Source organism: Natrix helvetica (genome assembly GCF_964273705.1).
Source record: "Natrix helvetica genome assembly, chromosome: 1".
Lineage (NCBI taxonomy): Eukaryota > Metazoa > Chordata > Lepidosauria > Squamata > Natricidae > Natrix > Natrix helvetica.
In genome coordinates, this window is record NC_138548.1 from 57693779 (window position 1) to 57707037 (window position 13259).

The window sequence follows — 13259 nt, forward strand, 5'->3', positions numbered from 1 at the left end:
GTGGGTTAGACAGCATCACCACCAAATGGATTCATAACTGGCTAACCAACTGCACTCAACGTGTAGTCCTCAATGGAACTGCATCTACATGGAGGGAAGTATGCAGTGGAGTACCCCAAGGCTCTGTTTTAGGCCCAGTACTCTTCAATATCTTCATCAATGATTTGGATGAGGGAATAAATGGGGAACTCATCAAATTTGTAGATGACACCAAGCTGGCAGGAATAGCCAACACTCCAGAAGACAGGTTTAAGATACAGAAGGATCTTGACAACCTTGAACATTGGGCATTATCTAATAAAATGAAATTCAATGGTGAAAAGAATAAGGTTTTACATTTAGGCAAGAAAAACGAAATGCACAGGTACAGTATAGGTGGTACCTTGCTCAACAGTAGTAACTGTGAAAGGGATCTTGGAGTCCATTTAAATATGAGCCAGCAGTTTGCAGCAGCTGCCAAAAAAGCCAACACAGTTCTAGACTACATAAACAGAGGGATAGAATCAAGATCACGTGAAGTGTTAATACCACTTTATAATGCCTTGGTAAGGCCACACTTGGAATACTGCATTCAGTTCTGGTCACCACGATGTAGAAAAGATGTGGAGACTCTAGAAAGAGTGCAGTGAAGAGTAACAAAGATGATTAGGGGACTGGAGACTAAAACATATGAAGAACGGTTGCAGGAACTGGGTATGTCTAGTTTAATGAAAAGAAGGACTAGGGGAGACATGATAGCAGTGTTCCAATATCTCAGGGGTTGCCACAAAGAAGAGGGAGTCAAACTATTTTCCAAGGCACCTGAGGGTAGAAGAAGAAGCAATGGGTGGAAACTAATCAAGGAGAGAAGCAACTTAGAACTGAGGAGAAACTTCCTGACAGTTAGAACAATTAATCAGTGGAACAGCTTGCCTCCAGAAGTTGTGAATGCCCTAACACTGGAAGTCTTTAAGAAGATGTTGGATAGCCATTTGTCTGAAATGGTATAGGGTTTCCTGCCTAGGCAGGGGGTTGGACTAGAAGACCTCCAAGATCCCTTCCAACTCTGCTATTGTATTGTATAATGCGGGTTCAATGTGTTCAATAAAAACACAGCACAGAATGCTCTTTTGTATTGTTAGTGAGAAGTGCTTTATCTATTAAGATGATTTAGATGGAAGTTCAGGTCATACTGTAGGTCATAGCTCTAAAGCATTCACTGCTAGTCACTGTTCATCAGTCTGTAAAGGCAAAAGCCATTAAAAAAATTGTTTTCCTCTGCTCTGGTTGATATTCTATTTGTAAGAAGATTCAACAGTTTATTGATTTTAAAAGGAGAGCAAACAGGAAAAAAACTATTTTTTCTGCTTTAATGTTTTAGGCTGTCTTTTATTAGCTTCACTCCCATAAAAAAAATAAAATGATATTCATGATTCCATTTTTATCAATTCTGAAGTTACCATTAAGATTTTGGAGATGACCCTCCAAGAAAAGGAAAAAGGAAAGAAAAACCAGACAACAACCTGGAAAAAAAATCAGTAAAGTTAGAGCAGATGACAACACTTTTTTAAATAATCTGTGTGGGATAGTGTTTTTAAAAAATCATTAAAATTTAGATTCTTTCATCTTATGAGAACTGAGAAATTGTTTAAAATATCTTACCTCAGAGAATAACTCTAATTTAAAAGATACCTAATTTTCTAAATAAAACTGCTATTATTAAAAGCTATGTCCAACATGTCCAGTCATACAAAGGGACTTACTTTTCATCTGCAATTTACCATATTTTTCAGACTATAAGACGCACCGGAGTATAAGACACACCAAGATTTTGAAGAGGTATAATTTTTTTTAAAGTTTTTGCCCTTCCCAGTCACCAGGAATACTCTGCATGCCTCCCAAACCCTCTGCATGCCTCCCAAACCCTCTGCACGCCCCGCTTTTTGTGAAAAACAGGGCATGCAGAGAGTTTGGGAGGCCTGCAGAGTGCTCCTGAGGGCTTGGGAGGGCAAAAACACGTCCATTTTTGTGAAAAACAGGACCCTTTTCACTCGTTTTTGCCCTCTCCAGCCTCCAGGAGCCTCCAGCCCTCCCAAACCCACTGCACGTCCATTTTTGAGAAAAATGGGATGCGCGAGGCAGCGTTTTGGGAGGTCAAAAATACTGTATTCAATGTATAAAATGCACCTAGATTTTCAGCCTCTTTTTTTGGGGAAAAAGATGCATCTTATACTCCAAAAAATATAGTACTCAGTGCATGCATAAGCAGATTTAGGAAAGGAGAAAATAACAAAGAATTTAATTATTATTTTTAAAGTATCACTTTCCAAAACCTTCATTTTAAAAATAGCATATACAGCTTGCTTTCCTGATTTGAAAATCTATGAAAAAAAATGTGATTACTGTACCTGCAAGTTCCTCTTTTGCTTTCTTTTCATCACCTAACTTTGAATATATTTGATTCCTTTCTGTTTCAGCAGATATTAAATGAGCATTTAGCTATACAATGAAGAAAGATAAACTAGGTAAGATCATTACTGCTAGAAAAGAATACATTTGCAACTCTAGAACATATTAATTCCAGCTTATTTTCTTTCTGTACTGTCATTTACAAGTGCAGGGAACATTCTTCAATGAAATGTGATCAATATATAGTTTTGTTTCTAAATATACTATTTAAAAATTAGCCTGAATCCACAGCTCTATTCATGCGATATTCTTGCTGAAGGAGAATGGAGGGCAATGTTGACAATTATAATTCCTCCCAAAGGTTCTTTAAAAGGTGGTCTTAGAAGTTGGGAAATTCTACAATATTAGGTAGCCTACAGTTATAGTGCCCTTTCTAGTTGTAATGGAAATTCCCAAGTCTTAAGAACATCTTTTCAAGGACCTTGAATGAGAGAAATTTTCTTCTTAGTTCCTCTCCTAACTGGAGATTAACTGGTTGTCAATTTCTTTAGCAAATAGCTTCTGTAATTCTGGAATCAATTCATAAAGTTTAAGTAACTTCTTAAAATTGCTTAAATGTTTATTTCATTAACATCCTGATGTATAAAATATTTTCTCATGGTCCAAATGGCTTTTTTTACGTGCTAATCTTTACAGATTTTAAAATAATTAAAATTTCACAGTATTATCAAATTACCTTCGCAGCATAAATTAGCTTCTTTACTGTTTCTTTTTCTGGAACATCTGGTTATAAAGAAATTGAGAGGCAAAAGTAAAACGCAGAGAAATAGTCTTGGATTTATTAAAATAACACTAGCACTACAAATATTCTTTTTGTTCTTTCCCTTAATAATGTGCTTTTAAACAGGAATGCGGGAGTTAGCAAGGATTTATTTATTAAGCTTCTGAGAAGCAACAGAATTTCTCAGTTCTCAAGGAGTTGGGGTATGTGTGAGAAGACAGGACATCCAAAGACTTATTTTTACTGTTGCTTTTAATCTTATTTCAAAGGATGATGTTGAGAAAAACTATTCTGATCTTAAAATCGTGTAGCCCTGAGAAATCCAAAATATACTAATATAAAGCTTTTAGAAAAAAACATTTTGCCTTAAATGAAATAGGCTATTCTCTACAAACATGCCTTATAATTTACTTTTTTTGAAGACAAAATTTATAATGACAATGGTTTCCTATCTGAAATCAGAAAATATTTTTACCCAGGTGCTGCTCATTTTCTGTTTCATTCTTTATATCATTATCCTTGTGGTTGTCACCCATAGAATCATGCTCTCCTGTGGCACAGCTCCAGTCTTTCATCCTTAGGAGGCAGTCTGTCAGAGACTAAGTAGTATTTTAGAATAAATAGAGGGAATGAATGAATCTTGGACTCTATATTAAACAAATATCAAGGTAATAAGTTTCATGCTCAAACCAAACTTTTATGAGTATTGTAAATCTTCATTTGACAACTTCTTCCAAGAGAGAAAAAAAGTTTTAGGCACTACTATAGCAAGTCAGGCAGCACCCTGTAAACTTTAGCAAAAATGAATTTACACGATGGGAGACAAATTTCAATTTCCATTCAATGAAGATTTTAAAACAGAAGCCAAAGCATGAAAGTATTTTCTCCTTATTAGGCATCACAAATCTCTAACTAGCAGTGGTTTATTTGATTTCTGAGTCTCTTGCATTTACCTTAAAATCTGGTGAACATGTTTTCTGAAAACAATCTCTATAATTTTCTTTGCTAGACCTCTCAATGCTAAAAAAATAGAAATATGTGTACCTTGACTTGACTTTCTTTATCTTTAAGAGCTTCCTCTAGATTTGCTTGAGATGATTCATACATTTTTATCTGCTCATTTAGTTCATTAAATCGTTCATTCCAACCTTCAGCTTCTTGTAATAACTAGAGAGGGAAATTTGCAAAATCACTATATTATATCAAAAAAATATGATACAAATCAAACAAAAAACAAACTGAATAGTAAAAGCTGAGTTAGGAGCTTAAGAGACATGATGTTGCCCTTTTCTCCCTCACTCCGTTTTCTACACATGATCTTCTTTCCACTTTCAACTGGCCCAGTAATCCACCAGATAGATTTTAAATGGCTTTACAATGGGCTTTTTTCATCAGTATTGAATAAATGTATCTGCTAAAAAGCAAAGTCTCCAATTTTAATTACTTATAAAAGCAGAACCTCTATGAAACCTATTTCCTTTGGACGAATTTCTTCTTTTTCTTACAATATTTAACAGTTTAAAGAATAAAAGTCTAAGTATGTATAGAGTCAGTGGAAAGTACATACTTGTTTTTCACTTTCATGAAGATGTCTGTTTTCCTCTATTGCATCTTGCAATGATGTCTTCAATCTCTCTCTGTTAATTTCATATACTTTTAGTGTGGTTTTGGCCTAAATGATATGGAGATCACATTAAGCTGCATGAATCAATTTATTCATTTATTTAACTTTTTGTAGCACCTTCCTTAAATCAATAAGGATCTTACTTATATGTAGAATACATATCTTATTGACAGTCAAGCTCAGCTTTCCTGTCTGATCTTTTACATTAAGTATAAGTATAATCTTTATTGTCATTGTACTTAAATACAACGAAATTGGTTTTAGCCTCACTGGTGCAAAATTATAACAGAAACGAAAAAAGAGAGAAAAAGAAAAAAAAAACTAGCGTGTGCATGGAGTGAAAAAAAAAACCCTTTTAAGTTAAATAGGAAATTAACAAGTTGCTAGATATCAACATCCAGAGCCAGCTTTATTTCTAAGGATGCTACTGGCTCCTCAATCAGCCACATCACTTTTTAGAGAGAGAGAGAAAGAGCATTGTCAAGTACACTGTTTTGAAGCATGCCCACTTGCCCATACAGACATCAAGTTAAATACTGGCTTACTTCAGCTACTTGAAATTGGATAGATTTTGCTTCATTTTCTAAAGATGTCTTTCTTTTGTGTATTTCAGCCATCTGCAAAAACATTAAACATTATTTTACATAAAACTTTCTTCAATGTGATTAATACTGCCAACTCAAAATGTCTGTGCCATGAGATATCCACTTTTTTAATATTAGTTATAAGATATAGACAAATTGTATCGTAATATTTTTTGCCTCAGTTTGCTTTGTATAGAAGACTTACCAAATCATCCTGTTCTGATTGTTTAGATTTCTCTTCTTTCAATTCTTTTTCTAAATGTTCTATTTCATTCTTGAGTGCTGAATTTGAACCGTTCAGTTTTTCATACTCTATCTAAAATACCAAGTTTTAAAACATGCTGACATTCAGAAGTATATGTGATCTAGAACACAATAGCTATTAAAAACTTTTAGCTGTAATTAATCATCACAAATTTGGAGCAGCTCCATAAATAAAATATAACCTAATACAAATTTATCAAGCTGTATACATAGGTCATAAAAGTAACAAAGCTTAATTCAAGAGTATCTAATCAAATTCTAAGTTGACTCCTGAGTTATGTACAAGCTTGCTTAATTTATAGTGTAATTCTATTTCAGGAACCTATAGTAAATTAGACCTTTAATATTAGAGAATATTAATAATCCATTTCCTGAACACCTTACATTATGGCTTAAGCTCCCTTATTTATTTTGAAATGGCTCAAATCTTTTCCTCAGTCTTATTTGCTAGAAATGCTATAATTTTCAACATTCTAGATTTTATCTTTAAACAACAAAAACTTAACTTGATTATGATGCTCAAGCAAGAGGTGTTTAATAATGAGCATAGTATTTAGCAAATATTTATGTTATAAACTATCATTAACTGTACTATGTGGGATTGAAATTCCACCCACAACTTCTTAGTTGTAAGCACAAATAAATATTAAGGGAGTGCTGAATAAACCTACATTTGAACCAGAAACCAGAATACCCCACCAATAGTTCTCTCTCTTCCAATTTTACCTTAATATTTGATGCAATGGTTGACTCCTGTAGAAAGCTGCCATCTTTCAGAGTGTTTTCTAACTCTGCATACTAGAACAAGAGTATCATGTTAAATTTGAAACAAAGAAGGAAATAACAGCAGCACTTCTCATTTTATTCCAATGGTTTAAAATAATTTAATTCTTTTTAATGACACAGACTGATCCAAAAGCAATCTGAGATTGCACAAATGAAAAATATTTAGCACAAAAACTATCAGTTTGTAATAAATTCTCAGAAAAACTGGTCTAAACTGTTTATCATTTCAAGTTTAATTATTTTAATTATTTTCAAACCACTAAAAAGACATTGTACATATTGAATAACTTTATTAAAATTGTAAGCCATGGTTTTCTTTCAAGAATAGCATATTAGGGAAATATTGTAGCATGAAAACCAAATTTCAAATAAAAGATTTAACTATTTTTAGATTCTTCAGCAAAACTGCTCCTCCCACATCATCTCTGAAGGCAACTTTGGTTTTATGTGCCTTTCTGATGTAAAATGTACAGGAAAGTATTTGATTTAATGAGTCAGAAATGCATCAGATTTCAATGATTAAAATGATACATATGACTAAAACATATGAAGAACGGTTGCAGGAACTGGGTATGTTTAACTTAAGAGAAAGAAGGACTAGGGGAGACATGATAGCAGTGTTCCAATATCTCAGGGGTTGCCACAAAGAAGAGGGAGTCAAACTATTTTCCAAGGCACCTGAGGGTAGAACAAGAAGCAATGGGTGGAAACTAATCAAGGAGAGAAGCAACTTAGAACTGAGGAGAAATTTCCTGACAGTTAGAACAATTAATCAGTGGAACAGCTGGCCTCCAGAAGTTGTGAATGCCCTAACACTGGAAGTCTTTAAGAAGATGTTGGATAGCCATTTGTCTGAAATGGTATAGGGTTTCCTGCCTAGGCAGGGGGTTGGACTAGAAGACCTCCAAGGTCCCTTCCAACTCTACTATTGTATTGTATTGTATTGTATTGATACAAGACAAGATACAATTAGAAATTATGATGATAAAATCTGAGTGAATGCCCCTCTTAAATTCCTTATATTCCTTACCCTGTCAAATGCAAGATGAAATAATAAAAGAGACTTAACATTTTCTATTCATTAAGATCTTGGTTCTAGAGGTCAGCAAAACTCATTCATTCCTTTTGGCAGAGTAATCACTCATGTGCTGTGAGAGAATTAAACATTCTTACACATTTTATATTTGGCTACAAGCATATTGTTCTCCATTTCAGTACTTTTGTTAATGAAGAATACATCTACTAAAGAGCATTCTTACTGCTGTCCTGGCTATCCTCGCTAATGAGGTTATATAAAAGAGAAAAAGCGGGGAAGCATTAATTACTAGGAAAAGGAAAAGGAAAAGAAAGTAAATACTTCATTTTCTTAAGTCAAAAGTTAATCTCTATGGATACTTAGCACCTTTGTCATAGCTTAGAAATGGTTTGCTAATACAATGGAACCATAGAACTGACCTAAAGTAAAGAGTCAAATCATACTGTTTCCCCAGAAAGTTTGAAAATGAAACTATTCAGTACTGAGAATAGAATAAAAATATATTAATTTAAACTAAAAACACAATAATTGGGATAAGTGTGACAACCATGAATTGAGAAAGTTGAAATTCTTGTTCTTTGTTAAAAGGGATGTTCAAATCTAGCACGCCTTAATTGAAATTACTGCACAATGTTTCTTTAGAGGAAGTTAAGACTTTTGCTAGGGATCATTCCCTATTTCCAAATTTCTTAAGGTATGACTTCCTGTGTTTAAGAAATCTTAACTCCCAATAAATACACATTGGAGCTTAAACATGCTAACAAGGAAGAAGCCTCACTGAAATAAGCCTCACTGAAAAAAAAAGTGTATGGGAATATATGGATAACTTGTTATCCCATTCACAGAGATAGCAACTTCTCTACTAAGTTGGATGTAAAAAATTACTGCCTCTGACTAGAGCAGGAGACCTTACAGTGATGTTACCAAAAAGAGTGACAGATTCTTTAGGGCTCTTTTTAAACTCTTCCCTGGGCTTGAGGAAATTTAAAAGAATGGGAACAAGCAAGTTATTCCAATTCTGATCCTTAAATCTCTCGACCACCATGTGGTCCAGGCCAAAATCATTCTGTTGTTTTCATCTCAATCCTTATTTTAGGGAAAAAAGCATAATTTACATCATCATATTTGCCCATTTTGCTAACAACTTGATAGTGAAACCCATAGATTACCTATCCTTCCATACCTATTTGCTCACATTTGAACTGTGAAATAACTGAAATTACCTCTTTTTTGTGGAGACTTAATTTATCCATTAATTTACATTGTTCTTCAATTAGTTCAGCAATCTTATTGGCAAGCTGCTTCTCTCTTTCTAAAAAAAAAGGAAGAGTTGAGTATTATAATCTTTAACAGAAAATAGCTCCAACATCATCTACAAGGCTTAACCCATGGAAAATAAATTAACTTACCTAAATAAAGTCTACTTTGAACCTGCAAAAAAATAAAAGTTAGTTAGTTCACAATATCAGATGAGATTAAAACTCAATTTTCAATTTAAGTCTTAGGATTAGTGTAGTGTAATAAAAAATAAAGTAGATTTTTGGTCTTGTAGCAAGCATAACATAAACCTTATACTAATTAGATAAGAAATCTAAAATGGATGGAATAATATGTTTTTCCTAGAATATGTTTTCTTCAATCATAAGACATTGGGTGAAATACAACAAGATTAAGGCTAACCATATTCACCCAATTAGCTAAGGTTTTTAACCTTGGTCTTAAGCAAAGTGAATAGTACTGAAAGTAAATTCCTTAAGTGAAGTTAGCTAGACTTATCAGAGAAGAAAACATGTAATTTTTCTCTTTTGCTCCCAAGTAGAATAGAAGAGTGGCCATTGTCTTGTCTTGGACTGTGCCTGTGCAGCCTCTGTTCCAGAGGTGTATTGCTCCCGGTTCGGCCCGGATTGGGCGAACCAGTAGTAGAGGCGGCGGGAGGCTCTGCACACCCGCCCAGACACTTCTCTGCATGTGCAGAAGCATCACGAGCGTGCAAAGGAGCGTGCCCAAACCAGTATTAAAAAAATTGGCAACCCACCACTGCTCTTTTCCCACAGTTCCACCATTCCTCATAGTATATGGAGGAGGTGAAGAAGTTAAAGTGGGATAAAAATTCCTAGAGTACTGCTGGCAAATGATGGGGAATGAAGATGATCAAACATAGGGTATAGCCACTATTAGAACCTATCTCGTGTGATAAAGGTATGAAACATGATTATTTCTTTGACCCTATTGCATCTGCAGATAGTTGCCAGGGGCTCTATTTTGGATGACAAGGTCCTTCCCTGAAGGGAACAATACTGGGACATACTTGCAGGGTTGCTGTGAGGATATGCTGTGTACTTAGCAGATAAAGTTGCTTGCATTCATTCTATGTTGAACTTTAAGGCAGTGCAAGTAGAGGCTACAAGAATGAAGTCTTGCAAGTGTATTTGAGGTGAGTTTGGTGCTGCTGCACTTGAGGAAGTGGATAGGGCTCTTGTGACTGCTAGTTCAGCCAACTCTGTATTAGATCAATTTCCCTTCTGGTTGGTTAAGATGGCCTGGGAGGGGACAGGTGATTGGGTCTGGGTCTTAACTAATAACTCTTTGAAGGAGGGAATGATTCCTTTGTTCATAAGGAGGCAGTGATGTGTCTTCTCCTGAAAAGGCCATCACTTGATCCAACCAATCTAGATAGCTTTTGTCTAATGTCCAATCTCCACTTTTGTGGGGAGGTGGTAGTTTTCAGGGTTTTTTGGCCAGGCCATGAAGACTTGATTATGTCCCCAGGCCTGATACTATATATATTTATTTTGTATTGTCTAATTCAGAGTTCCCCAACCTTTCTGGCTTTGCACTGACAGGGAGGGGGAAGAGAAGGGATGGATCCGCATGAAAGGTGGATGCGTGCACAGATCCATTTGTACAAGCAGCTGGCACACACGCACATACATGCGCTCACATGCTGCTTGCACAACTGGGGATGCGCACACACACTTACCCGCCACTTCCATGACCCGGTTCCAAACAGCTCAAGAACTGGTAGTGGGCTATGGCCCAGGGACTCCTGGCCTAATTATCTTAATTTATAACACTTTTTATGTTTTATGATATTTTCTTGTTGAGGTGGGCAGTTATAGAAATCAAATAAAATAAATCAAACCAAGCTGGCTTAAAATTACAAGCATTTCCCAAAGGGAGATAATTCTGAAATGTTGCAAAGTTTGTCCATAGTTGTATTATTTATAAAATGTATAAGCAAAGAGTAAAGTAAATTTTGTATAATGCTTTAGGTTACAATGGGATGATTACCAAAATATTTAAATAGGACAAGGAAGGAAAGCTTGTATAATCATCATTTCACAAGACAGAGATTTTACAAAAAGCTAGTTTAAGTAAGAAGGGGAAAGAGTTTATATTCTTTATTATAATTTACATTTTGCAAAGTGCTGTTCTTAGATACAGTAATTATAAATCACAAAATTAATTTGAAAATGTCAAATTATGCTGTGTTAAATATTCCAAAGGAAGTTTAGTCAAAGAAAATAAAATTTGCTAATAATTCTCAAAATTTATTGAGCTTAATTTTATTCTTTTTAAATATTTCAATACATATTCTGATTGAAGAGAGGATCATCCTCCTGATTCTATGTAGCAATTTAGGGTTGAAGTCTTAAACTTAACTATCCATAAACTGACCTCCTGGCAAATAAGCATGCATAGGAACATGGTATAAAAATCTGTTCTAGCTAGATGCTTAGCAGAATGATTTTACAGAATTCTAATTTAATGCCACACTGCATACTTACTGACTTATACATCCTGCATAAGAACAGTAATACAGTAAATATGGCAACCATAACAATTTCCCATGAAAAACCAAAGAGATCGGGACCAGGTCTCATATTTTCAGGGAGTGATGAGACAACCTTTAAAGAAGGAAAACAAAGTTAAAGCCTGACAGAACAATTGTTAACACAATTTCCATATTTTGATCATATTAATTCATAATTACAGCATTTAATAAAATGTTCCCCACTTAAAATGCATAATAAACATAAAAGGGGAAAGGGAATAGTTACATTGCATTAATCAGGACAATTGCACAAATAAATACCAAGTACTATTTATCAACTGAATTGTAGTGTTTACTTTTCTTTATTTTCTGGAAATGACTATACTATTATCAGAAACTCTATATTTCAAATTTGTTGAATATATCCTGTCAAATAAATACTAATGAATTGAGAAATGATATCTCAAATAACAATCATATAGTAAAGTAAGTGAACCTAATATTTCCTTACTCCAATATAAATCTATAAGGAGCTTACAGATAATGTGCAAAAAGATCTATGGCCATAAACTGCAATTCTAAACAACTTTAGCAAGTAAATCAAACTAACCCAATTAAACATGCAACAGATTATGCTGTTAGTCCACTTTCACCTTTTGTCACAAATGATGCCCAGAAAATGTTATAGACGAAATGAGAAATACAGCTAAAGAGAAAGTTAACATTATAAATTTGCCTATTTTCAGTGCTTCAATCAGTGCTAAGGGCAAAATTGCTGAATAATGAAATAATGCTAAGGAGAATTCTGCTAGGAGCCTGAAACCAAGGATTTGGCTGATAACTGTAATCAATATGTGGAATTCAGCATTTAATCAGAATATATTACATTGGGGGTCTCATTGCTCATAGGGCTGTTAAATAACATTGTGGTACCACTGTAATAACAACTCACAATTAACTTCAGTACAGTACTGAAGTTGGGCAAAGGCTGTTCTGGCTACAGCATCTACCTGCTAATCTAGCAGGTATTATGAGATCAGAAAAACTTCCAACGTGTACACCTGCACCTTCACAGGTTCAGTCCATATGGAATAATGGATATAACTAATCTGGAGCCAGAGGACTTCTATACAAACAGAAAATCCACCTTGCTAAGATTCAACTTTAGCCTGAGTGTCTCCTCCAGTTACCAATTTCTAAGCACTCGGTCAGTACTTCCATCCATCTGCTGCTTGTCCCTGGGTGATGGTAAACCGATGACACCTTAACCCAAACTGACAGATGATTGCCCCCAGCAGATTTTTAAAAAGATTTTTCTTTTTAAAACAAGAAGGGAAGTGGCCTCAACTCTTTCTTCTTCTTCCGCCCCGTTTGAAATGCCTGCTCAGAAGGAGTAGAGCTATTGCAAAATATTTTCCCCAACTATTGTAAGCAGTCCAGAAGGATACTGCAATTAATGGTACTGAAGCCCACTAACAAATCCAGTAGGAACCCTATGTCTCCATTCAGATCCTGCCCCAAGTCATCAACAAAAGTGACAGGTATGGTTTCCTTGTTTTATATACATACTGGTAATCAGAGTACACATGTGCAAATCCTGATTTTTAAAGGTACAGCTAATTAATGTTTTATTAGTTACACAATAATTCCTGAAGTAGACTTTATGACAAACAAATTATAATCCTCACCTCATGTGACCTCAATACTATACAGTACACTGAAAGACAAATCTTTATTCAATTTGGAGACTTGGAAACTGACCAAGTCCCAAAAGATTCTGGGTGGCTTACAATTTTAAAAAAACATTTAATCTGGAAGAGTGCAACAGCTAAACATACCCCAGAGCAGCTAAAACTAGCAAAAGTTTGGTATCCATGCTAGCCCAAGCCAGAGATCACAGCCACAGTTTTAACAGCCTCTAGAAAGCTATAGGGTGGGAGCCACGGAGCAGGAGGATGCCATTCCAGAGGGTATCTACTGCAACAGAGAAAACACGCTACCTAAATGATATTGTTTCAACT

The 13259-nt window shown here is 34.9% G+C and overlaps 1 protein-coding gene across 4 annotated transcripts in view; it reads right to left on the reverse strand.

Annotated features, from left to right (window-relative positions):
- MIA2 (MIA SH3 domain ER export factor 2) overlaps positions 1-13259 on the reverse strand; it is a 141918-nt gene that overhangs the window by 104122 nt on the left and 24537 nt on the right. For all 4 annotated transcript variants that reach the window (XR_014173850.1, XR_014173851.1, XR_014173852.1 and 1 more), the window contains 11 exons: positions 11252-11371; positions 8873-8894; positions 8687-8775; positions 6368-6439; positions 5583-5693; positions 5339-5410; positions 4737-4841; positions 4214-4336; positions 3645-3768; positions 3125-3171; positions 2388-2478 (listed from right to left, as the gene is read on the reverse strand). Coding sequence is in view for 1 of the 4 variants with exons in the window: in XM_081936070.1 (XP_081792196.1) it covers positions 2388-2478; positions 3125-3171; positions 3645-3768; positions 4214-4336; positions 4737-4841; positions 5339-5410; positions 5583-5693; positions 6368-6439; positions 8687-8775; positions 8873-8894; positions 11252-11371 (976 nt within the window). In the remaining 3 variants the exon portion in view is untranslated. The remainder of the gene's footprint in view (positions 1-2387; positions 2479-3124; positions 3172-3644; positions 3769-4213; positions 4337-4736; positions 4842-5338; positions 5411-5582; positions 5694-6367; positions 6440-8686; positions 8776-8872; positions 8895-11251; positions 11372-13259) is intronic.